Source organism: Tamandua tetradactyla, chromosome 5 (assembly GCF_023851605.1).
Source record: "Tamandua tetradactyla isolate mTamTet1 chromosome 5, mTamTet1.pri, whole genome shotgun sequence".
NCBI lineage: Eukaryota > Metazoa > Chordata > Mammalia > Pilosa > Myrmecophagidae > Tamandua > Tamandua tetradactyla.
In genome coordinates, this window is record NC_135331.1 from 27,161,311 (window position 1) to 27,186,953 (window position 25,643).

Genomic DNA, 25,643 nt, shown 5'->3' on the forward strand with positions numbered 1-25,643 from the left:
CAATGTTTTCATTTCACGTTCTTAAAAAAATAAGTTTCATGTGGAAATAATTTTCAAACTCGCAGGACAGTTGCAAAAATACTACAATCTGAGAAAACCTTCTCGACCAAAAGGGGAAAGAGTGAAATGAGATGAAGTGGCAATGGCTGAGAGATTCCAGACAGAGTTGAGAGGTTATCCTGGAGGTTATTCTTATGCATTAAGTAGATAGTACCTTGTTATACAAGATGTAGTGGAGAGGCTGGAGGGAACTGCCTGAAAATGTAGAGCTGTGTTCCAGTAGCCGTGTTTCTTGATGATGATTGTATAATGATATAGCTGTCACAATGTGACTGTGTGATTGTGAAAACCTTGTGTCTGATGCTCCTTTTATCTACCTTGTCAACAAACGAATAGAACATATGGAATAAAAATAAATAATAGGGGGAACAAATGCTAAAATAAATTTAGTTTGAAATGCTAGTGATCAATGAAAGCGAGGGGTAAGGGGTTTGGTAGGTATAATTTTTTTTTTCTTTCCTGTGTTCGTTTTATTTCTTTTTCTATTGTCTTTTTATTTCTTTTTCTGAATTGATGCAAATGTTCTAAGAAATGATGAATATGCAACTAAGTGATGATATTGTGAATTACTGATTATATATGTTGATGTTTTATTTGGTTTGTTAATTTTTTAAATTAATAAATAATTAAGAAAACAAAAACAAAAAATAATGAATAGGGGGAACAAATGTTAAAATAAATTTAGTTTGAAATGCTAGTGATAAATGAAAGTGAGGGGTAAGGGGTATGGTATGTATAATCTTTTTTTTTCTGTTATTGTTTTATTTCTTTTTCTGTTGTATTTTTATTTCTTTTTCTGAATTGATGCAAATGTTCTAAGAAATGATGAATATGCAACTATGTGATGATATTGAGAATTACTGGATATACATGTAGAATGGAAATATATTTTAATGTTTTATTTGTTCTTAATAAATAAATTTTTTTAAAGAGCGACAGGACCCCAAAATGAGGAATAGTATATTTATGAGAAGGGATGTTAGAAGTGGAATTAAAATTGCTTTTAGAGGAGAGAATAAGATAGAACAGATCCTAGCTATGATGAGGTATATGCAACACTTTCTTGTGTCCTCTATTATCTCTGTGATCTTTTAGGACTTTTAGGTTTTCTTCTACTTATCCTGACGTGTTAATGTAAAAGCAACATTTAATATTGCACAGGTACCTCCTGCTACTGCAGTTAGGACACTGTTCTAGTTTGCTAGCTGCCAGAATGCAATATACTAGAAACAGAATGGCTTTTAACAAGGGGAATTTAATGAGTTGCTAGTTTACAGTTCTAAGGCCAAGAAAATGTCCCAATTAAAACAAGTCTATAGAAATGTCCAATTTAAGGCACCCGGGGAAAGATACCTTGGTTCAAGAAGGCCGACGATGTTCAGTGTTTCTCTCTCAGCTGGAAGGGCACATGGCGAACATGGCAGCGCCTGCTGGCTTTCACCTGGGTCTACCAAAAGGGGACTCTCTCCAAAATGCTTCCTCTTTTAAAGGATTCCAGCAAGCAACTCCACCTTCAGTGGGTGGAGACACACCTCCATGGAAATGATCTAATCAGAAGTTACCACCCACAATGGAGTGGGTCACATCTTCATAGAAACAATCAAAATGCTCTCACCCAGCAATTTTGAATGAGGATTAAAGGGCATGGCTTTTCTGAGGTCTACCACAGATTGAGACCAGCACAGACACCTAGTCCTCTTCTGTTTTGTAAGACCATAGAGGCTGACCTATCGATTTGCTTTTGTTCGTTGTCTACAGTTTGTTCTGTGGTGTTCCACGATTGTTGCATCATGATGGATATGTTGAGTGTAGATGCCTCCAGCAGTGGGATACCAGTGAACCAAGAGACTTTGAAAGATTGTGTGCCCTATTCCAGGCTTTTCTAGGGTTGGGTTATGGTGTACATGATATCCAAAAGCAGGATTTGTGGAGTACGGGTCTCCTCTTTTGTGTCATGTGGGTTTATGGGGAAGGATGGAGCTTTGAAGAAAGACCCAAGGTTTGGGATTTGTCCAGAGGAAGCCATGTCTTTGGTGTCTAGGACGTTTGCAACAGGTACTGGGCCATCGCTTTGGGAGCTGAAGTTATGCTGTCTCTCCACATAAAAAATAGTATCCAGTTCCCATGTGGAAGTGGGTCACTGAGGGTCCTTGGGTTGGAAATATTTAAAGGGGCTTTGGATAAACAGGTCCTTAGAATCTGTGACTTGCATACCTGGGAAGAATTCATCCACACACAAGGGGGGAGTTGGCTGATTCTAACTTATTGTGTGAGTGCTGTGCACCTTGACAGAGGAGTTTGCAAACAATGAGTTGAGAGAGGTTATTTTGGGGGCCTAGAATAGGGAATATCTTTTTTTGTTGTACTATCTGAAATATTGAAGAGCTGGCCTAAGCATGTTCCTAACCAAAGAGCTTAGTTCTGTATTGAGAGCCATTAAATAACAGAACTTCTTCAGTGTAATTTTTTGAGGCATATTGAAAGCTACCTCCCCAGGGTAGAGCAGTGTTGATATAATAATCTGTAAAAGTATTTGGAGATCCACAGGAAATCCATTGTACGGATGCTGTATTGAAGAGGTAAGTGTGATTGTAATATGACATATCTAGGTATCCTAAAAGAGTAGCTTGGGGATGCTGAGAAAAATGTAAGAAGTAGAGATAGGCTTTATCCATCAGGTTGGTGGCAGTCTCTATTGGTTTGGGAGTTTCCAGAAAAAAAATTATATTTGAAAGTCTTCAGCTCCTAGAAGAGGGCAGTTTCTTTCTGGGAGTGTTTTATTACTGAAACTGATTCTAAATCCATGGTATTGAAGTATTATGGAGATAAGTGTTTCTGGATTTAAGAGAGACTGTGAGGTGGTGTGAGGGGAATTTGGATAGATACAATGGTTGGTTTGTACAGTTATTTTGGTGACGTGTTAGATAGCAGGGGTTAAAGGGCAACAGGGTGTGGTATCAGATAATGTAATGAGGAGGCTTATTATTGATTATTGAGTGATTTCATTTTTCTAGCCACTCAGTAATTGGCTCCCAGGTGAAATCTCTTAGATGTCCCTGCAGGTCTGCTTCCAGGAGAAAGAGTAGGAGGTCAGTTTCTGTGCATGGCACAGGAGAGGCTTGAGCTATGAGATTAAGGATCAAAGAGTAGAAGAGTCTGGAGTTATTAGGGAGAGCATAAAAAGTGATTCCACCCTTTTGGGAGGACACAGAGTTGCATAAGAGTATAATAAATCATGAAGATGATTGAAGTGAAAAGTAAAGCAAGGACATATATATGGCCAGGTGTCTCAGTCAATGGCCATGGGAGAAGGGTGGGGCTCAGGGGTCCAGCATGTGTGATTCCCTTTCTTCTGGGACATGTGACAGCTTTAATTTCTGGGGCACAACTGGGGTGCTCTGGTATTGGTGGCCAGGTGGTGCTTTCTTAAGTTTGGAAGTGTGGAACCAGGGAGCCAGTCTGCATAGTTTGGCTGTGACTAAGAGAGTTACCTGGGGTTCCACGTGGGTGATCATTGGTGGGGCCTTGCCTGCTAGTCCCAGGAGTTCTGGAAGGTCAAAGCCTGGGATCCTTCTTGAGATTATTTGCCAGTGTTGGTGCTGAAGTAGGCAAGGGGGCTTTGTCCCCTCTTACAGAAGTTTCATCTTTTTTCCCGGTCCTGGGTTTTGGCACCAAAATGATACTTTTTTTTTTTTTACTTCACTCAAGAAAGGCTGATGAAGTTCAGGGGTTCTCTCTCAGCTGGAAGGGAACACAACAACATCTGCTAGCTTTCTCTCCAGGCTTCTTGTTTCATGAAGCTCCCCCATAGGCATTTTCCCTCTTCATCTCCAAAGGTCTCTGGCTGCATGGGATCTCAGGGCATGTCTTCTTGCAATGATTCCTGGAGGTTGCTATTCTGCCATCTTCCCACAGTCCTCTCCTTAGGTATTTTTTCTTGTCTTCCCGAGAGTCCATGTACATGTATATTAAACCATTTAATACTGTCCCACTGGACATTGGATCTCTGTTTGTTACTTTTAATGAGTGTTTTTTTTTTCCTCTCTGTGCTTCAGCTTATGATATCTACTGAGCCTTCTTCTGTTGTACCAATTTGCTATTCTTTCCATCTGATGAATTTATAAACTCACATGTTTTTCAGTCCTAGGATTTCCATGGTTTGCTTTTTACAATTTCCAAATCCCTTTTGGAATTCTATACATGATTTCAACTACCATATCCATTTTTTGTGTGTGTGTGATTCTTTAACATATTCACCGTAAAATCCTTTTCTGTTAATTCCAGTATCTAGAATTCTTTGTGGCTCTTTTGACTGCTTCTTCCTCTTGACTGTACATCACATTTGTCTGCTTCTTTGCATGTCTAGTGTTAGTGTATGTGTTTTGTGGAGACTTTGGGTCATGTCTTGAGACTAAGTGTTGCGTTTTGACTGGTAGACACTTGAATTTCTGGAAGCTCCCCGTGAGCTAGTGGAGGCTGGGTTGAAGCTTTGTTATGGCAGGTACAAACTGATATTGCCTTAATCCTAGGACACTTTAATCCCAGCACATGGCCCTCCTGTGATGATAGGGGAAACAGATGTGATTGCCAAGGCCTGCAAGGTTTCAAACTCCAAACTCCATGGCATGTGACTCTTCACTCAGCTCTTTCACCCTTCCAGCTGCTGTCTGTCTTTGGGGTCCTTGGAATCTTGTCCCTCACATGCACAGCTCAGATCCGGTCATGGATCTCTTTTTTTTTAATTAATTTATTTTTTATCGATAAACAACATAGAAATGCAAACACTTTTAACATACAAACATTCCATATATGGTGTACAATCAATGGCTTACAATATCATCACATAGTTGTATATTCATCATCATGGTCATTTCTTAGGACATTTGCATCACTCCAGAAAAAGAAATCAAAAGTGAAAGAAAAAACTCGTACATACCATACCCCTTACGTCTCTCTCTCATTGACCATGAGTATTTACATCTCCCCAATTTAACCTCTATTCCCCCTATTATTTTATGCATTTTTTATCCATATTTTTTACTCATTTGTCCATGCCCTAGATAAAGGGACCATCAGACACGAGATTTTCACAACCACACGGTCACAATTGTGAACATTATAGCTTCATACAATCATCTTCAAGAAATAAGGCTACTGGAACACAGCGCTACAGTTTCAGATACTTCCCTTTAGCCCCTCAAATGAACTAAACTAAACTAAAAAGGTGGTATTTATACAATGGGTAAGAATAACCTTCAGGATAACCTCTTGACTCTGAAATCTCTGAGTCAACTGACAGTTAATTTTGTCTCATTTCTCTCTTCCCCCTTTTGGTCAAGAAGGTTTTCTCAATCCCTTGAGGCCAGGTCCAGCTCATCTGGGAGTTCGGTCCCACGTTGCCAGGAAAGTCCACACCCCTGGGAGTCATGTCCCACATAGACAGGGGGATGCCGGCCACGGATATTGAGGAGACTTGTAGCAGCGTCCGAATTTTGCGCTGCTGTGGCCGTCCCAGACCGCACGCTGTGCCTCGGTTCCAGTCCAAGTTCCAGGTGACCAGGGGAAGTCTGGCTGCCCTTTCCTTGGGGCAGAAGCTGCTCTGCCCTCAGGAGCTGCACACACCTCCTCCCCTCCCCCCCTCAGTTTCTGCCTGCTGTCAATGCTCTCCAGTGCCTTCGGAAAGTCGTTTTTCACATTTTGTCCAAAGTTTTAATGCACGAAGGTTCTGCAGTTATTGCAAGTGGACACTGTACATTTTGATTTCTGAATGTATAAACTGAATTACCTACTGAAAAAAATGAACTACTGAAATACAAGTAAAAATAAACAGGAAAATCTACTGGAAAGGCGGAGGGGTCTCTTGTCAGTGGACGCCTTAGGTTTGCTGGGCCACAGCCTGCAGAACCCTGCCCACGCCCCGCCGCAGCCCTCTGCCCCGCCCCCAGCGGTGCAGGCCCCGCCCCCAGCAGTGCAAGCCCCGCCCCAGCAGTGCAGGCCCCCGCCCCCCGGGCGCGCAGGCCCTGCCCCCAGTTTTCCGCGGCCGCTGGGCTGACTAAGCCCCGCCCCAGCTTTCCGCCCCGCCCCAGTCCTCGGCCACGCCCCTCGGCCACAAGACTACGCCCCGCCCCCCGCCCCGCCCCTCAACCGCTCAGCCGGCCCCCCTGGGGCGCGGCCGTTTCCTTGGTGACGCGGCGTCGGGCCGGGCCAGTGCGGCCACCGAAGGGCGCGCAGGGGCGGCGGCGGCGGCGATATGAGCGCGGCGGCGGTGCCCGGGCTGCGGCCCCACAGCTCGGGGACCACGGGCTCCCGAGGCACCTCGCGCCTGCGCCCGCGCGCGCCCCCGGGACCCCCACCCCCCGGCCCGTACCCCGGCCCGTACCCCGCCCCGGCCAGCCCGCGCCCGGGGCCCTGCGAGGCGCAGAAGCGGGTCCTGGACCTGGAGAAGAGTCTGCAGTTCCTGCAGCAGCAGCACTCAGAGACGCTAGTCAAGCTCCACGACGAGATCGAGCACCTGAAGCGTGAGAACAAAGGTGAGTGACCCGGGACCCGGCCTCCCAGGGCCCTAGGGGTGCGGGGCGCGGGGGAGGGGCGGACCCCGACAGCGAGCCCCAGCCTGGGGCCCTCGGCGGGGCCAGGCCGACCCCCCACCTCCGCCTGGTTTAAACAGTGCAGCAAAACTTGTGTAGAAATGAAACATAACCCAAAGGGGAGCGCACACCTCCCAGAATTTCAGCAACTGCACACACCAGACCTGCCTCCTGCCTCTGCCCTGGCCAGTGCCCAGGCCTGGTTGCCCCCCCCGCCCTCCCCCGCAGAAACCCTTCCTGAGAACCCCAGGCCTTCTCTGGCCCTCTCCCTGCCCACCTGCCTGGGCCTGCCCCCATTTCTCGCCCCCCAGCCCCATGCTGTGCTAAGTCCTGCAGCATGGGGTGTCTTTTGGGTCTTGCCTGGACCCAGCCAGTAGGGGACAGCCCGATGCCCCAGGCTGGATCTGATCGTTGCCAGGGGCTATCTGTCATCCACGGGCCAGGGGCTTCTGGAGGGCTGAAGCCCCAGCCCCCACCTGGCAGCTGAGGGAGGACGGCTGAGTGTCTGCAGGGGTCTGCTTTGGGAAACAGCCAGAAGTCTTCTTTCTGGCCGCTAATGCCCAGGCAAAGGCTTGGTGGAAAGAGGCTGGCATGGTCACGGGGACAGGGTCGTGGGCTGGGCCCTCCAGGGCTCAGGGGCCGGGGTGCAAGGCAGAAGGCAGCTAGAGAAGCAGGGAGGAGGAAGCCAAGCTGCTCTCGAAGTGTTTGAGGCTTCAGAAGGTGAGGAGAACCTGTGCTTGCTTTCAGATCTCCACTACAGGCTAGTTATGAATCAGAGGCCACAGAAGAAAGGTGAGAGCAGGCCTGCCTCGGGGGCAGCCTCCCAGCCCCTGCCACCCTGGGGAGGGGGCTCTGGGCACACTCCTGGTGTGGACACTGCCGGCCCCCTGGCAACACCCCTGGGCGCTGAGGAGCCTTCTCCCCATTTGATGATGGTGGGGGCCGAGACTTGTCCAAGGCGAAGTGGCTCCTGGGTGTGCCCGGCCCTGGCCCCTCCTGGACCTGCCTGTGGCCCACTCTCCGGGCTGGTCCCACTGCCCCGCCCAGGGACGCTCAGGTTTATTTAGTTCTTGGGCTCTTGCTGCCCCCTTACCTTTGGGACCCGGCCAGGGTCAACCTCAGAACATGGGATTTGGGGGGCTTGCCTGCCGGCCTGGATGGTGGGTACTGCCAGCCGGGAGTGCCCTGATCCGGCCGGTGTCCCTTCCTGGTGGACACAAGAGAAAGGAGTTGGGGAAAGACCCTGCCGTGGTGGGTGGAGCAACTCCAGCTGTCAGCCATGCTGGGCAAGAAGCATGGCCCGAGAGAGTGGCCTTGTCCCTGGGGACAGCGGGAGGGGGCGCCTCAGTGTTCTGCCATGTCCCCAGTGTCCCCAGTCTTTTTTGGATGGCCTTTCAGGAAACAGAAACTTCCCTGTGGCCTCTTGTGTCCCAGGCATTTGCTGAGTCAGGGGCTGCCTCACTGAGTGGGGGTGGGGTGGGGGTGGAGCAGGGAGGGCTAGGGTCAGTGCAAAGAGAAGGGAGCACCTGTGGCTGCCCCTGCCTTGGGGTAACGCCCACATGCTCACCCACCAGGCAGCCTGTCCACTTCCAGCATCCATTCCAACAAGTCTGTCTCCAATTCCACAGTGTCAGGTACGTGTGCCCCCATGCTGAATGCTCTGGGCTGGGGCTCCCCTGGTGGGCCGAGCAGGGAGCCCAGAGCCTGGCTGTGGTGCTCTGGTGGGCACACCTCAATGGAACCCCCTTGTCTGTGCTGTGCCCAGGGACTCGGGGCAGGGAGCCAGGGTGGGGAGTTGCCAAGGGGCCCTGTGAGCTGAGACCACTGGGAGGGCAGGTGGCTGGGAGTGCAAAGGGCCCGAGCCTCCCAGGGACCGTCCACGGAGGATGCATGTCCTGGGCAGAGTGGAGCCGGTGCTGGCTGGAGCCCTCTTGCCTGTGTCCACCCGCCGAGCATGCAGGATGCAGGTGGGACGCTCTGCCTAGGGAGATGGGGCTCATGGCAGGTGAAGGTCACCTGTGCATCCTCAGGCCTCTCACTCAAGCTGCATTTTGCCCAAAGGTGGGCTGCTGCTTCCAGAGCCCGGGTACAGCTTGCAGGGGCCACCCCACTCCACACCTCCCCGGAGCCCATGCGACTGACCCACACAGGAGGAGGGGCTGCTTTCTGTGCTCAGACCATGGCAGGGCACACACACTGGCACGGATACAGCTCAGTTCCCGCTGGATGGCTGTACTTTTAGAATATCCGGCACGGGCGCCGCTCAACGGGCTTCACCCTCGGACCCCCATCCGCTCCTCTGGCAGCCTTCCTTTCCAAAGTGGAAGCTTGAGGCCAGGGCAGAGACTCCTTGGGCACACACAGCCAATGCTGGGTGGCGTGGGTGGCAGCTGCGGACCACCGCAGTGACTACCTCTTTTGGGGTCTGACCTGCAGCCAACTCTCAGGGCAAGGCCAGGCCCCAGCCCGGCTCCTTCAAGAAGCAAGACTCGAAAGCGGATGTCCCCCAGAAAACAGACTTGGAGGACCCGCCAAACCTTACTCTGCTTCACAGCGGCAAGCTGGACAGAGGCCCTGGAGCGCAGGGGCAGGCTAAGTAAGGCTCCCCAGGGCCAGGCCCACACTCTCGAGGGCCTGGCTTACCACCCCAGGCCCAGCACAACAAACCATTTGGCCTCAGCTTGCTTTTCAGCAAGAGAACAAGGAGCAGGGCTGCCGAGGACCATTGTGGGGATGTTTGACCTGGTTAGAAAAAGCTGAGGCACTGGGGCCCCTGACTTCTCTCCAACAGCTGCCACCCTCTGTGCTCCCTACCCCAGCCTGGCTTCAGTGACACTGGAGCTCCTGGGACTTGCATTTTAATAGGGAACCCTGTCGTCTCCTGGATGGTGCAATTGGCAGGCCAGCTTTTGGTTCCCTGCACACATTTTTCAGCTTCTCTGGTGACTAGTCCCACCACAAGGGGCAGCTCCAGGGGTATGGGGTCACTAGACCCAACTGGCCTGAGACACCCCCCTCCCCCACAAACACTGGTGCCCAGTGCCCCGGGGGGCTGGGACTCTTCCCCCCCCGCCACCGCCCGCCCTGTCTGTGCTGGGTGGGTCCTGCCCTGGGGAGGGGAGGTGGCCAGGCCATCTCGGGGCTACTACAATGACTGTTTCAGAGAAGCCGAGACCTCCAGTGTGGGGGCTGCCCTGGCGACAGGCAGCCAGCCCAGGGGCAGGCAGGCTGCAGGGGTGCCCGCGGCCCTGCGCAAGCCCACCACACTGCAGCAGTGTGAGGTGCTCATCCGGCAGCTGTGGAACACCAACCTGCTGCAGGCTCAGGAGGTGAGCACCCTGGCGGCGGCGGGGCCGGGGCCCCCGCAGGCCCCTCCACCCCTCTCTCACCTTCCAGCTGCAGCACCTCAAGTCCCTCCTGGAAGGGAACCCCAGGCCCAAGGCCACCCCCGAGGAGCCGGGGCCCAGTTCTCCCCGGTGAGTACCCAGCGGTACCCACCCCGCAAGGCTGTGGGGCCCGAGGCCCTGCACTCATGGGCTCCTCCCTCCCCAGGGACCAGGAGGCCAGGCAGCTCCCCAAGGTCCCAACCAAGAGCCTTGCCAAGAGATGGTGAGTCCTGCTGGCAGGGTGGCGGGCTGGGGCGGGGCAGGACTCAGCAGTGGGTGCCGGCAGTGACGCACCACCCCACAGCCTGCTGCTGAGCCCTGTGGCCGTGGCTGAGAAGGCCGTCCTGCCCGCGCTCAAGCAGACCCTCAAGAGCAGCTTCGCCGAGCGGCAGAGGAGGCTGCAGGTGGTGCACAGCCGGCGGCTGCACCGCTCTGTGCTGTGAGGACCGGCCCACAGCCCTTGGCTTCCCAGGGCCTTCCTGGAGAGCCCATCCCTCTGCAGGCGAGCTCGAGACTGATGTCAGCACAGCTCACGATAAAGTCCTTGATCTCAGAATTGAGAAATTGTTTATTTTCTTGCTTAAATGTTGCTGTCCTGCATTTACACAAAAGCATATTATGAAATAAGCCTCATCCTGCCCATTAAAGATTGAAAATAAACTTTTGTTTCTCCGAATGGCTTGTCCGAGTCGTGACTGGCGACCAGGCGTCACTTCCCCAGTCTTTCTGTCCCCAGCTCTGCTCCCTGCCAATCTGGGTGGAAACTGCCCTTGCTGCCAACTCCCAGCCCATCTCAGGGTCTCGGTCCTGAACCTCAGCTGCCCTGGGAGCAGGGTGCTCAGGAAAAGGCTTCCTAGCATCAGTGGGCCTCCTGACACATCACTGGGTCTCCTCCTGCCCAGCCTGGCTGCCCCCAGGGACAAACGCGTCCTCCCTGCGCTCGGCGCTGCAGGACCCTTCTCCACAGCCACGAACCCATTCTCCCCAGATTCTCACACAGGGCTCCATGTGGGCCCCACACTACTCCTCTAGCCACTAACCCCCCTCTTTCCTGGATGGCAGCTGCTGTGTCTTGTGGAGGAGTCAGCTCGGGTCCAGCCCTGTCCCCAGACCAGCCTCCCCTTTCTCGTGGTCAGCCTCATCCTCAGAAGCAGGACGGCTGCCTGGAGAGCCGGTGGGTGAGCCGAGCCCCAGGCAGGATGTGGGGATGAGAAGCAAACTTCCAAGGCTGGGCTGACCCTGTCAGGCAGTGGGCCCTGGGCTGGGGAGGAGGGGGAGGAAGGTGGGGGACAGGGTGCGCGGTGATGCACATGTAACCAAGCCAGGAACAAGGTGTTTATTATAAGAACCACAGGTGATGTAGTTTGCACATACAAAAGGTGGAGGCCATCACGGGGAGTGGGGGCTGCCCTGTCCTTGGGGGTTTCATGCCCCCAGCAGTGGCAGAGTGGGTACCCCCGTGGCCTGAGGCCCGCCTTGGCCGGGGCCATCACTTGGTCCTGCACAGGGAGGCCGAGGGGGGGGCCCCTCATGCACCTCTGGGCACCTTGGGGGATGGCAGGGCAGGCAGGTGCCAGGCCAGGGCTGCTGGGGGCCTCCTACCCAGCCCTGCCCAGGCCGCGCTGCTCCTCCCAGTGAAGCGCCCACCCTGGATCCAGAACACCCTATGGTGTGGCCCCTGCCAGGGGTGAGGTCATCTGAACTCTGACCTAGGACCAGAGACTGCTGTGTGTTTAGGGTTTCCTATAGGAGTGGGCAGGACTGCATTCTGACATGACCCTGAGTGCCCCCAGGCTCCCAGAGTGGACCTGGATGTGAGGCCGAGGGCACCCTGGGCTACAGGGAGTGGCCAGAGTGTGGGGGGTGGCCTTAGGGCCTGTTGCCCTGCGAGGAGTGCCGAGAGAATCTTCTCGGAGAAGCCGGCACCCCTCCCTGCTCAGCCAGCCCAGTCACCGCCTGTCCGCGTGCTGTACATGTGTGGGAGAACGTCCCGCAGGTCCCCAAGGCAGAAGAGAGAAGCAGGAGAGCTAATCTAACCCAGGTTCTCTAGAGAACCCCACACGTAGGAGCGTCCAGGTGAGGCCGCGCGCCGCTAGGCAGCGGAGAGGCAGGCCTGGTGGATGCTCTGTGCCCAGGTGTGGAGCAGCGCCGTGACCGAGTGCTTGTCAGGGAGCTGCAGCAGCCGCGAGGTCATACACTGGTGCACTGACCGCAGGAAGGGGTTGGCGTCTGCAACAGAGAGCAGAGGCTGTTGTTACCCGCCCTGAAGCCAGGCAGCGGCAGCCGGGACATGGGCCCACCCTGTCCTTTCCGCTCCACCCATCCACTCAGGCTCTGCTCAGGTGCCAGCTGTGCCTGGGGCCACTGGTGAAAGAACTAGATCCGGCCCCCATTCGGGGGCCCAGGGCTTCCCTGAGACACCTTCGGGTCCCCACCTACCCCGCTGCCCCCAAGCTCCTGTGGCCAGCACCTCTGTGCCTGCAGGCTGGTCCACGGCTGTCCCCCATGGCCTCACCCCCAAACTGCCCACAAAACAGCTGCCTGCAAGCTGCATAGCAGCGGAGGGGAGTCGCTGGACATAACAGGGACACTGGACCCTTCTCTCTGTGGGAAGTGCTGGGCCACCCACTCTTACGTGCAGACAGCAGCTGGAAGGGGAAAGGCCGCAGCCTTGGAAGCGGAAGGGTACACAGGCCTGTCCTGCACTCGGGAAGCCCTGGCCACTCAGAAAGCCCTGGCCACTCAGAGCTGCCCTGGCCACCCAGAGCTGCCCCTCGCCTACCCACCATACTGCCACTGCCGGTCAATCCACAGTGGGCTCTGGGCAGGGTAGTCGGCGGGCACACTCAGCTCCAGCGGTGGGACGCTGGGGAGATCCTTGTCATCTGCAACACAGGCGGTGGCCCTTGACCCTGGTTGTGCCCTGAGTCCTGCCCCCGACATAGGCCCCAAGAGGTTTCTGGAGGCTTGCTGCGAGGCCTGAGGCCACCCTAACTCTCCAGTTCCTGCCACCGCCCCCAGGCCTTCAGACAGGCAGAGACCCCTGGACTGGAGGGAGGGGTGGCCATCGGGGTCCACCCTGTGCTTGTTTCCAGCTGAGTGTGGGTGTGGACTGGGGGCCTCAGAGGACCAGGGAGAGAGGAGATGGGTAGCATGCAGGGCGGCGAGGGCAGGGGCTGGAGGGACGAGGAGCGGCAGGGGCCTGGATAGGCAGGCGGGTGTGTGTGGGGACAGCGTGGGGGTAGGGGCCCAGCCCCCAGCCTCACCCAGCTTGCAGACGAGGTGGACAGTGCCGCTGTTGCTGCAGTGCGAGGGGTCCAGGCTCACCAGGAACTTGGGGTTCAGCCTAGCCACCTCCCCCTGGAGCACGTTGGGGATGCTCTGGCGCTCGTCCTCATCAAGCCTGCGCTTCCGGGTGCAGACCGCGGGGGCCCTGGGGGGTGGTGTGATGAGCCCCAGGTCCCCCCTCATCCCCCAAGCCTCCCAGAGCCCCCGCTGTGCATACGTGATGGGCGGGCCGTGGATGGCTGTCATGGCTGGTACGAAGGTGCGGTACAGGGAGTGGTTGAAGACTGGTGAGCGGATGTTGGCCAAGACAGCATCCAGGAGGGGCTGGAACAGGTGCTGCTGCTTGGTGGGTGGCACCGGGGGTGGGGGAGGCGTGGGCTGAGGGCAGGACAGGGGTGTCAGGCTTGTGACCTGCCCCTCCTGAGGGTGCTGTTCTGCTGCTGCCCCACAGTCTCCACTCTCTACAGGCAGACACAGGACGTATGGGACAAAGCCCCTTGGGGCCTGTTAGGTGGAGGAAGCTGCTTCCACATTGTGCACCTACCCCAACCTCACGAAAACTGCCCTGAAAGAAGAGCCCACGGGCAGAGTGCACCCTGCTGACCTCCCAGGGACCACTGGGGCTGGAGATGGAACCGCACTCACCACCGCCATGTCGTTCTTGAGCTTCTCCAGGGCAATCTCACACTTCTGCAGGGTTTTCAGGGGACACCTGTGGAGACAGGAAGAGGTGACGTGGGCAGCCCTCAGGGTCGGAGGGGGCCTGAGCCAGTTGTAAGCCACCAAAGCCTCCATAGGGAAGCTCAGCCCGAGGACATGCTGCTAGCAGACCTACGGAGGCTGTGTGGACTGCAAAGTTGGCGACTGGTCTGGGCTGGTGCTGCCCTCCCTTCCCTGTAGCCCCATGGCTCAATTTGTGAGGTCCTGGAGTCCTCCAGTTCAGACAGTCCCCACGTGGCAATGACCAGCATTCTGCCCAGAGAAGCAGAACAGGGGAACCTTCTAGAAGGGGAGAAGGGGAGCACAGCCTCAATGAAGGCAGGGGGAAGGAATCCATGTGCAGTGTCGGTGGCACTGGCTGACTCTGGTGCTCGGGGCAGTGGTGGCCGGCAGGGTGACCCCTTCCTGTTTCCTGAGAGGTGACCAGCTGGGGCATGGAGAACTGGCTCCCAACGTGCAAGGTCTGGCTTCACTCTCACAACACGTGCAGGCAGCAACGTGCCTTTGGAGACAGGGTGACAAGCTCACTTGCTTGCCTAAGGTCACCGCCCAATCAGGAGCAGGTTGAGGTCCAAGGGCAGACTGAGGCCTGTCTCAGGGCCTGGAGAGGGGCTGCTGTGAAGGCAGTGTGAGATGGAGCGTGTGTGTAGTGTGTGCAAGGCATGTGCTCTGACAAAGTCCGGCTGGGGCTCAAACCCAAGGAGAGCCCCTGGTGTGGGCCCTGAGCTGCCCTGGCCCCACTCTGTAGTCCCACGTGGCCTGTGAGCGCCCCTCATGCCAACCCTAAGGTTGGCGTGGCCTCTGGGCAGGTGGCCCCCGAGCTAGGGCACAGCACAGTCCTCCCTAGGACTCACCGCTTGGAGGGGTCTGTCAGAATATCCAGAAGGCTCTTCATCTTACTCAGGTCCTTTTTTCTGTCTGGACAGAAAAGGGGACACTAGCACCTGGCCCAGGGCACCTGGCCTCCTGCCCCCAGGCCTGCCCGCACCTTCGTTCTTGTCGATCTTGTTGATCATGCGGCGCAGGGGCTCGATGTACTTAGACAGCTGCTTCAGCTTGTCTAGGTACTGCTGCTCCTCAGCCTGGCTGGAGCCAGCAGGGCTCATGACAGCACTGGGGTTCACTGTGGGGACGCAGCCTGGTGAGCGCGGCACGTGCGACCCCAGGGCGCTGCCCAGAGCGGCTGCCCCCCACGGCCCCAGGGCTCAGGCCGACTCACCAGGCGTGTTCAGAGGGCCGGGGGACGGGACGCTGAAGTTCTGCGGGGTGCGTGCTGTCACGGGGCTCTGGGAAGGCTGAGGTGAGGGACTGGGCAGGAAGCTGCTGGGTGACGGGGCTGGGCCCGAGCTGCAGTGGAGCAGAGGGTAGCTCTGGGTGGGCTGGGGCCCAGGCCACCCACCCTGAGGGACAGGGGCCTGCCAGGCCTACCTGACGTTGGAGCCGGGCTGCGAGCTGGGCTGGCCGGGCTGCGGGGAAGGCTGGGGTGGTGGGGGCATCGACTGCGGGGTCTGTGCCTGCTGCCCCGGTGACGGCGAGGACAGCATGGTGAGGCCACTCTGGCTGACCTGGGGGCAGAGGGCAGCTCAGCTGGCTCACCTGCCCACACTCAGGGCTGCCCCCTGTGGCCTTGCCCTTGGTGGTCCCCTCAGGCCACCGCTCTCTCATCCCCTCACCCACATGCTCTTCTCCTTCACAGCACACATCTCACGCCGTCTCTCCCAAACTCTGCATTCGCCTGCCCCCATGATGGACACGTGCGCATGCACTCACACCCCTCACATTTCTCCCAAACTCCATTCACCTGCCCCCCTCTCCAGCATGTATGCACACGTGTGTACTCTGGGACCCCTGCTAGCCCCTCCAGCCCACAGTGGAAGTTCTCCAGCAAACTGATCCATATTGCCTCTGAGTTAAGATGCTGAGTTAAGAAGCTGAGCCTGAGGCAGGGTGCAGGAAGCCCAGTTCCTGCTTTCAGACAGGCAGGGTGTGTATGGGCAGGAAGGCTGGGACTGGTAGGGCCGCCCTGCACCCCCACACCCCTCCACCAGCTCCTCAGCCACAGGCAGGCCTAACTCAATGGCACCAGAGCGTGCTCAGCCAAGAGGGGCCCCTGCCCTGTCCCCACAACTACAGGTGGCCCCACCGGTCAGACCGGCTCTATCCAAGTGGGGTGATGGGCAGCCATGTGCACATCCCCCACTGGGCAGCGCCTTCAGGGGGGCCTGGTACCGTCTGGCAAAACAGATCCACTCTGGGGAGTTGAGAAGCCCAGAGTCAGAGTCGGGCCTTCCATCTGGCTCTGCCCTCGGGAGTTCCCACTGGAACCCTCTTGGGGCCAGCTCCGCATCTACAGAGCCCCGCTGAGGCTGCCCGGAAACCCGGATGGTAAGAGTAAACCCCTGCGTGTCCCCAGCCCTCGGGGAGCAGTGCCTCCTGGAATGCATCAACAAGGCCGCACGGAGACCCCTGGGGAGGGTCGGCCTGCCCCTGTCCCTGTGGCTGACGCTAGTGTCCCACAAGCACTGCGGACACCAAGGCCAATCATCTGTTGGGACACGCACCCGCCTCTCCCAGCATGCCTGGGGCACTGGGTCAGAGACCCCTGAAGGGCTGCTGCTCTCTTGGCTCTAAGAATCAGAGTCAGGAAGGAGCTGTGGGACCAGCCCCAAAGCCCCCAGGGAAGGACCAGCCCCAAAGCCCCAAAGCCCACCCGGCCCCTCCTGTGGCCTCTTTCTGTGCTGCCTCAGCCAGGCTCATGGAGGCAACGGATGCTCTACTCCTACCTTTTGGCACCCCTACCCTTTCCCCTGAAACTGCTTCAAGGCCTGATGCACAGGACACTGCCCTGCCATCCCTGTGCTTCCAAAACAGGTAAGTCAGCATGGTGCCAAACCAGAGCTGCTGGGCCCGGGGCCACCACAGGACAAAATGGTCAGGTCCGTCACCCACGACCAGACCCAGCCAGGTGTCTGCAGAGGCCCCTGCGGGAAGAGCAGGAGCTCAGTGTCCCCATGTCTCACGTGGCTCCCTGGAAGACCAATGGACTCCAGGCTATAAGCTCCTAAGCTATGGCATTAGAGCAGAGTGGGTCAAACCGATGCCAACAGGTTAGAACCGGGGCCAGGTTTCCCGAGCTGGGCCTGTCGCCTGTGCTGGGCATGGGGACCTGGCCTCTACTGAGGCCTCTCTTTAAGGCCAACTCGTGAGCCCCCTCAGCACCTGCCTCAACCCCTGCTTCTCCCTGAAAAGGCCCCACACCAGAGAAAGATGAGGGATGGTGTGGAGTCTGGGCCCAGTGGGGGGCAACACAGCCTTTACACACTAGAACCCCTGCAGGGGTGTGGCAGTTGCTGGGTCCCTGCCCTCTACTTCTGGAAGCCACTTAAGTCTATGCATGCAGGCCCTGCACCCAGGACACAGCCCGTGCCCGCCTTTGCACTGTCACCTCTACCCCACTGAGCTGTGCCTGTGAGTTCCTGGGAAAGGCGGCCTCCCCAAAGCGATCACGCTGGGTAGGGTATCAGCTGCCTCCTGGCTGGCCTTCTCACAGCTTCTGCACAGTGAGATATTACAGAACCACAATGCAAGGGTGAAGGCACCGAGGAAAGCCGCCAGCTCTGTTGTGACTCTTGGCTTCCACCTCCCACCAGGGTCACAGGCTTCTGTCTGCCACTGCTGCCCACAGCACGCCCCCAGCACTACTGTGCCAGCTCCACACCCAGCAGCCTGAGCGGGCAGCAGCAGAGGGAAAGTGGACAACAGGAAGAAGGGGCTTGCTCACTTTAACACCTTGGCAGCGACCGCAAAATCTGCTTCCCAGGGAGCCAGAACACAGCTTTCTGCAAAGGGGCCCACTGCATGGCCCAGCCCACCTGCCCAGGGGAAGATGGGAATGCACCTGCCCTGGCAACGGGGGTGGCCCCAACAGAAGAGGCAGTGGGGAGTGGGAAGCCCTGAAAGTGGGGTGAATGCAGTGAGGAAGAGAAGTAGCCATCAAAGATAAAAAGGGACAGAGGGATCAGACCAGGCAGGGTAAAGGGCAGAGGGGAGACCCCAGGCCCAGGAAAAGTGGGGGCACCACCCCCATCCATCTCTGCCTCTACTTATGGGCCCTGGGGTTCCCTCTCCAAAGCACAAGAGAACACAGACCATGTTGCCATCTGCTAAAGCCTTTCCAGAGGGCAAAGCCCATGTGAGCCTGGAGCCTGGCTGAGAGGGGGTCCCTGTGCTGCCCACCCCTATTACTCAGCATGGCACACAGTGTCATGGAGGCCTATGGCCCCCCTCTCCCCCGCCAGCAGCACTAGCCTAGGAAAGTGGGGCTGTCTCAGCCCTGACCCCCAGTGCCCTGCTGGGACCCTGAGACACGGGGCACGGGGGGTGTGCAGGGTGAGGGAGGGGCGGGAGACAGAAGCCAGCGGGGGCAGGGTCGGGTCAGGAAGCAGGGGGGCCTGGGAAGAGAAAGGGTGTGTGGGAGGGGTGTGGACAGGCAAGGGCAGAGAACTGGGTCCCAAACACATGACACACACATTAATTTACTCTCTTTTCTCAGGAACAAAAACATGAAGCAAAGCAACCATCTGTTTGAATTTATATGAACAGAGCACACCAGTAGTACTAAAAAGTACACCCATGCTGACAAGTGACTGTTGCCCTGCCTCGGGACCGGGGCCGGGTCCCCCACAAGGTGAAGATGCAGCCAAGTGATGGTCACGCAGGAACGGGGCAGGAGGCGAAAGAGCCCCCCAAAAAGCTGCTTTTCTGTTCTCTCGGGACGTTGTGTGGTGCCAAGACACACCTGCAGAGGAGTCCCTGAAAACACAGGGCACAGGACCCTGCTGGGTCTCCGTGGTGTGGCCGCGGCAGGGACATGTCCTTTCTTTGAAGGGGCTGGTGAGGCAGACCCTGATCCAAGCATTTGCACACTTTCCTGGGACCAGCTCGCCAGCAGACACCCCATGCAGCCATACCCAGCCACAGCAGGCAATCAGGACGTAGCAGGAGGGGTGGGGGCAGCTGCTGGTGGAGAGGTCTGCCAGAGGCAAGGAGGTCAGCTCACAGGGGCAGGTAGAGGCTGAGTACTGAAGTACCAAGCCGGAGAGTGCAGGACCAATCAGGGGCGGCCATGAGGAAGAGCAAGGAGTGCAGGCAGGACCCCCAGGGAGGGATGGGTCAGGTCAGGGCTGCAGAGCAAAGCTATAGGCAGCAGGCAGCCCTCTACTCAAGCACTCCTTTCTGCTGGCCCCTTCCCCTTCACTAAGTGTGTCCAGGGCCCCCTCTCAGCTTTTAAAAAAACAAACACAGCCACAGTCGTGCCTGAGCAGTGCTGCCTCGTCTCTCCTTCCAGGGAGCTTCTGGCAGCTGGAACAAGGAGTCAATGCCATTACGTGTCCTAAATGCACCCCCGAGCCTTGAGGGACGTGGCCCCCACCCCTAGTGACGATGGGCTGGAAACTGTGCAGCTCTGTGGGTACCTCCAGCACTGCCTCTGTTACTCACCCCCACACCACAGAATGCAGGGAAGCAGAATTTTCCGTGGCCTTTATTTCAAACACTAACTTTATTTTGGCTCCATCTTATTTCTTCCTATCTCCCCCGCCACCACCTACTCTCCTTGCTTTATTTAAAGGAGCGGGTCTACAGAGAGCAAGGCCCTCCAGGTGGCCCGCTGGGCCCATCCAGGGCACCTGTTATCCTGTGTCCTCAGGCTGCCAGGGAATCTGCGAGACCCACACAGCACCCACCCCAGGTCCAGCATGTGCCGCCTGCTCAGAAGTGCTGCGATTCTTACTGGCTTTGTAGACACCGGTCCTCCATGCTGGTGCACAAGCCATTCCCCACACCTGATAACACCTGGAGTCCTCCCCAAACTGCCCCCTCACCCCTATGGATGCTGAGTGAGGCCACTGCCGAGAACGAACAGCCACTGCCAGGGGCCGGGACTGTGGAGGGGCAGCCAGGGAGACCCTCTCAGAGGTCACGAGCACCGGGAAGGGGAACACCCCGCCCGCCCTGCTGCCTCAGCAACGCCAGACAGCCCTTTCTCAAGGCCTTTAAACCCAGCAGGGCCAGCAGCTTCCTCCCTCCACAACCCAATAACCACCAAAAGGGGCATCAATGCCAAAGAAGGCAAACTGTCATTGGCACCCCTGGAGAGCAGTCCGGGGTGGGGCAGGGGGTGGGGGGGCCTTGTCATTTTATTTTGACAACCACGACCTGCTCTCCTGTGGGTCACGTGAGGTACGCAGGGGCCACGCGGGGTGGGGGCTGCGTAGGCCCCACCTCCTGGAGCTGGGATGGCTGTACCTGGCACAAGTGGCAGCTGAGGGTGGGCAGGCAGGAAGCACTTTCTGCTAAGACCACACATGGAACCCTTTGTACTAGAAACTGATTTTTAAAGTCTGTTTAGACAATCTGAGGTTTCAGAGCAAATCTCTCACTTAAATGCAGTGTCAAGACTATGGAATCTTATCACCGCTAGTAGTATGATAACTACTTGTTAAACAAACGAATGCACCATGGAATAATTCAAAGTGCACACAACAGTGGGGGTCCAGGAACTCACGTCCCTAGAAAAGTGTAACATGCAAAGAAGTCTATATACGTGTGCGTGAGCGTGTGTGCGTGTGTATGTGGGTGTGTGTGAGCACATAAGCACGTGTGTGCATGAGCGCAGGAGTAAAGGCCACCTGCGACTCTGGAGCAGCATCAGCCAAAGAGACTTTTACGCCACAACAGGACGTTCTGTAACTTGTGTTGTCCGGTACAAGGGTCACTAGCTTTCCCGAGTGGCCACTGAGCAGGTGCAAGGCCGCTGCTGCCACTGAGGACCTGAACTTGCCTCGGCTGATGGCTGCAGTACGATACAGCAAGAAAGGGAGATGCCAGCATAGCTGGTTTCGTTTGACTGTGAAAATGACAGCAGCCTAACTGTCCCAAACAGTAAGGTTTTAGAAAAGATATTTCTGCAGAAAATGAAAATGTTACAACGAAGCAAAATGTGACCCTGAAAACTGAACCCCAGCTATTTATTCACTCCCTTCAAGAGGCTATTCTTTATGAGGGGGAGAGGCTCAGCCTGGCACCCTGAAGGCAAGCGCTACCGTGCGTTCCCGAGGCGTGGCAGAGAGGAGCAGGCAGGGCGTGTTGAACAGTAAATACCTGTGCCGTGGGCTGTGCGCCCACAGGGACGGAGTTTGGCGGGACAGCAGGCGCAGCGGTGGTGGGTGGGAACCGGGCTCTTACTTGCATCCCACCTTGGGCCACGGCCGTGGTGATCATCTTTGGAGACAACAGAGAAGGTCATCGCAACACAGAAGGCAGTGCATGGGGCAGGCAGTGGGCCGCTTGCCTGAGGGTCCACCCATGCAAACCCCAGGCACTGCAGGAGTGGCCAGATGCTGCCCCAGAACCTGCCATGGGCCACACCCTCCTTGCTACCCTGAACAAGGACACTCCAAGGAGCTGCTGGACTTCAAGGGCCAGGGCTGGTATTTCTGGGAGATGAGGCTGGTGGGATACACGCTTTCAGTAGTCACCCTCCACCCACACTCACTAGAAGAAAACGTCCACCACTAAACTCAATATCTGTCTCGTCACCCCCCACAGAGACCTGCCCATCTCTGTCTCGGGTGTCTTGGGGAAACTTCTGCCCCATCCCTCATGTATCCCAGGCCTCTTGTAGACCACTGCTCTAGCCTCTATTGAGAAAGGAAGTAATTTTCTTTTACAACTAACAGGAGGAAAGGTAGGGAGAGAGGCAGGGGACTCCTGCCCGGAGGGTGGCTTCCTTCATGTGGAAGCTCACCTTCACAGATGTGTCAGGGTTGCTCTTAAACACACTCAGAGTCTGCAGGTGCAGGAACTCCATAGCCCCTTCATCAATGCATCTTCCTGAAGCATAACGTCCCCAGGCCAACCCGACAGGCACCCGTGCAGTCTCTGGGGCGTGTGGGTGGAAGGGCGCCCTGGCCTGGTCTCTGGAGCGCAGGGGTAGCACGTGCTCAGAGCTGCTGACCAAGCCAAACTAGATCTGAGCAGCACTGCCATGCTCCAAGAGAAAGCAGGACAGAACGAGGGAAGCAGCAGGTCTAGACTGGAGGCTGCTGCCTGGTGTGTAGAGGGATCCATGTGGTGAAGAGTGCCAATGACAGGGCTCCAGAGGGGGAGGGGGCAGGTACCCAAAGGGGCCTGGGCTGGGGAGCCACTCCCCAGGTGTCCCTGGGTGCTGAGGAGCCCCCACCCAGTGCCCAGTGCCCAGTGCCCAGCACTCTGCGATGAGGCGCACAGGAGAACCGAGCAGACTGTACAAGGACGCAAGCTGTGACTGGGGGCCCTGGACTGCGAGCCTCTGGGGACTGGGCAGTCCTGCCGGGCTGGGGCCTGTGCTGGCCACCGCGCTGGGAGCCCCTAGAGAGCAGCAGCGGCTCGACAGACGAGGAACAACGCCTGGAGGTAAGAAGTGCTCTCAGGAAGAACAAAGGAATGTCATTACTGCAGGGTGATGAAAATAGATGGTAATTAATACTTTAAAATTTCAACTTATTGTGAGACTAAAGCAAAAAATGTTTATTTGGTACAAACTTTATATCTTCTTTAGTGCATTTCCTAATATAACTTATGTAGACAGCTTAATTGAACATCATAAGTACATGGAACCTTGAGTAGGACATGAGATTTTGTGGGTTTGTCCAGAGTGATGCCTCGATAAATCCCAGAGTGATTTGAACAGTGAATAAAAACACATTTGCAAAGTCCCCTTCGGGGAATGATGAGAAAGGGGGAAAAATCAACTTCTCCAAGTTGAATTCTTGATATTCTCACAAACAGTGAGGACAATCAAAGCCATAGGCTGAGCCCCCAATCTTGGGGTTTGTTCATATGAAACTTAACCCCACAAAGGATAGGTCAAGCCTACTTAAAGTTAGGCCTAAGAGTCACCCCCAGAGAACCTCTTTTGTTGCTCAGATGTGGCCTCTCTCTCCAGCCAATACAACAAGTAAACTCACCACCCTCCCCCTGTCTACATGGGGAATGACTCCCAGGGGTGTGGACCTTCCTGGCAGCATGGGACAGAAATCCTGGAATGATTTAAGACTCAGCATCAAGGGACTGAGAAAATCTTCTGGACCAAAAGGGGGAAGAGTGAAATAAGACAAAATAAAGTGTCAATGTCTGAGAGATTCCAAACAGAGTCGAGAGGCTATCCTGAAGGTTATTCTTAAGCATTAAATAGATATCACCTTGTTAGTCAAGATGTAGTGGAGAGAAGGACTTCCGGAAAAGATGGCGGCTTAGTAAGACGCGCGGGTCTTAGTTCCTCCTCCAGAAAAGCAACTAAAGAAACAGAAACAACACGAAACAGCTCCCGGAGTCACGACAGAGACCAAAAAGACAGCGTACCCCATTCTGGAACGGCTGAACGGGCAGGGAGAATCCGCTGCGGTGAGATACCCGAGGGGCGCACGTTTTCCTGGCCGGGGCGGCTGGCGACTGGGGTCCCCTCCACGCATGTGGCTCCCCGGTCTGACTGGGAACACTGGATAGCGGGGACCTCCCGTCACGCTTGGCGTCTCGGGCCAGCTGGGCAATTAGGACCGGCACTCCCCCAAGCCGCGGCCAGTGACCCCCGCCTCCATGCACGGTTTCCCGGGCCGACTGCCCCGCAGACAAACGACCGCCACGAGCGCCACCTACTGGGCAGGAAAAGAAAAACAGAGCCCAGAGATTCCACAGAAAAACCTTTCAACCAGCTGGGTCCCACACCCAGGGAAATCTGATCAAATGCCCAGACACCAGCAGAAATTAATGGATGACGCTAGGAAAATTGAAGATATGGCCCAGTCAAAGGAACAAACCAATAGTTCAAATGAGATACAGGAGCTGAGACAACTAATGCTGAATATACGAACAGAAATGGAAAAACTCTTCAAAAACCAAATCAATAAATTGAGGGAGGACATGAAGAAGACATGGGCTGAACAAAAAGAAGAAATAGAAAATCTGAAAAAACAAATCACAGAACTTGTGGGAGTGAAGGACAAAGAAGAAAAAATGGAAAAAACAATGGATACCTACAATGGTAGATCTAAAGAGACAGAAGCTACAATTAGTGAACTGGAGGATGGAACATCTGAATTCCAAAAAGAAACAGAAACTATAGGGAAAAGAATGGAAAAACTTGAGCAGGGAATCAGGGAACTGAATGACAATATGAAGCGCACAAATATACGTGTTGTGGGTGTCCCAGAAGGAGAAGAGAAGGGAAAAGGAGGAGAAAAACTAATGGAAGAAATTATCACTGAAAATTTCCCAACTCTTATGAAAGACCTAAAATTACAGATCCAAGAAGTACAGCGCACCCCAAAGAGATTAGACCCAAATAGGCATTCTCCAAGACACTTACTAGTTAGAATGTCAGAGGTCAAAGAGAAAGAGAGGATCTTGAAAGCAGCAAGAGAAAAACAATCTGTCACATACAAGGGAAACCCAAAAAGACTATGTGTAGATTTCTCAGCAGAAACCATGGAAGCTAGAAGACAGTGGGATGATATATTTAAATTACTAAAAGAGAAAAACTGCCAGCCAAGACTCCTATATCCAGCAAAATTGTCCTTCAAAAATGAAGGAGAAATTAAAACATTTATAGACAAAAAGTCACTGAGAGAATTTGTGACCAAGAGACCAGCTCTGCAAGAAATACTAAAGGGAGCACTAGAGTCAGATACGAAAAGACAGAAGAGAGAGGTATGGAGTAAAGTGTAGAAAGAAGGAAAATCAGATATGATATATATAATACAAAAGTCAAAATGGTAGAGGAAAATATTATCCAAATAGTAATAACACTAAAAGTTAATGGACTGAATTTCCCAATCAAAAGACATAGAATGGCAGAATGGATTACGACCCAGCAATACCACTGCTAGGTATCTACTCAAAGGACTTAAGGGCAAAGACACAGACGGACATTTGCACACCAGTGTTTATAGCAGCATTATCTATAATTGCAAAGAGATGGAAACAGCCAAAATGTCCATCAACAGACGAGTGGCTAAACAAACTGTGGCGTATACCTACGATGGAATATTATGCAGCTTTAAGACAGACTAAACTTATGAAGCATGTAATAACATGGATGGACCTAGAGAACATTATGCTGAGTGAGTCTAGCCCAAAACTAAAGGACAAATACTGTATGGTCCCACTGATGTGAACCGACATTCGAGAATCAGCTTGGAATATATCATTGGTAACAGAGACCAGCAGGAGTTAGAAACAGGGTAAGATAATGGGTAATTGGAGCTGAAGGAATAGACTGTGCAACAGGACTAGATACAAAAACTCAAAAATGGACAGCACAATAATACCTAAGTGTAATGTAACTAGGTTGGAACACTGAATGAAGCTGCACCTGAAATATGGTTTTTTGTTTGTTTGTGTGTGTGTTTGTATCTTTTGTTTTTGTTTTTTTTCTTTTTCCTTTTTATATATATATATTTTATTAGTATTATTATTTTAATTCTCTTCTCTATATTAACATTCTATATCTTTTTCTGCTGTTTTGCTAGTTCTTTTCCTAAATCGATACAAATGTACTAAGAAA

At 54.7% G+C, this 25,643-nt stretch overlaps 2 protein-coding genes across 4 annotated transcripts in view; one reads left to right on the forward strand and one right to left on the reverse strand.

Moving 5' to 3' along the window:
• The first annotated feature begins 6,310 nt into the window (after positions 1-6,310).
• LOC143683881 (coiled-coil domain-containing protein 74B-like) lies at positions 6,311-10,703 on the forward strand. The gene is made up of 8 exons (XM_077160317.1): positions 6,311-6,590; positions 7,395-7,439; positions 8,222-8,281; positions 9,084-9,243; positions 9,811-9,976; positions 10,044-10,123; positions 10,200-10,256; positions 10,338-10,703. The coding sequence occupies exons 1-8, from the start codon at positions 6,311-6,313 to the stop codon at positions 10,474-10,476; spliced, it is 987 nt and encodes a 328-aa protein (XP_077016432.1). The 3' UTR covers positions 10,477-10,703.
• MED15 (mediator complex subunit 15) overlaps positions 10,584-25,643 on the reverse strand; it is an 85,691-nt gene continuing 70,631 nt past the window's right edge. For 2 of the 3 annotated variants that reach the window (XM_077160316.1, XM_077160314.1), the window contains 10 exons: positions 21,203-21,322; positions 15,470-15,606; positions 15,261-15,388; positions 15,030-15,164; positions 14,896-14,959; positions 13,967-14,033; positions 13,539-13,699; positions 13,300-13,466; positions 12,820-12,918; positions 10,584-12,262 (listed from right to left, as the gene is read on the reverse strand). In XM_077160316.1, coding sequence (XP_077016431.1) covers positions 12,126-12,262; positions 12,820-12,918; positions 13,300-13,466; positions 13,539-13,699; positions 13,967-14,033; positions 14,896-14,959; positions 15,030-15,164; positions 15,261-15,388; positions 15,470-15,606; positions 21,203-21,322 — 1,215 coding nt within the window. In that variant the 3' untranslated portion in view covers positions 10,584-12,125. Of the gene's footprint in view, positions 12,263-12,815; positions 12,919-13,299; positions 13,467-13,538; positions 13,700-13,966; positions 14,034-14,895; positions 14,960-15,029; positions 15,165-15,260; positions 15,389-15,469; positions 15,607-21,202; positions 21,323-25,643 lie in introns of all 3 variants that reach the window. The other variant, XM_077160315.1, reaches the window with a different exon arrangement.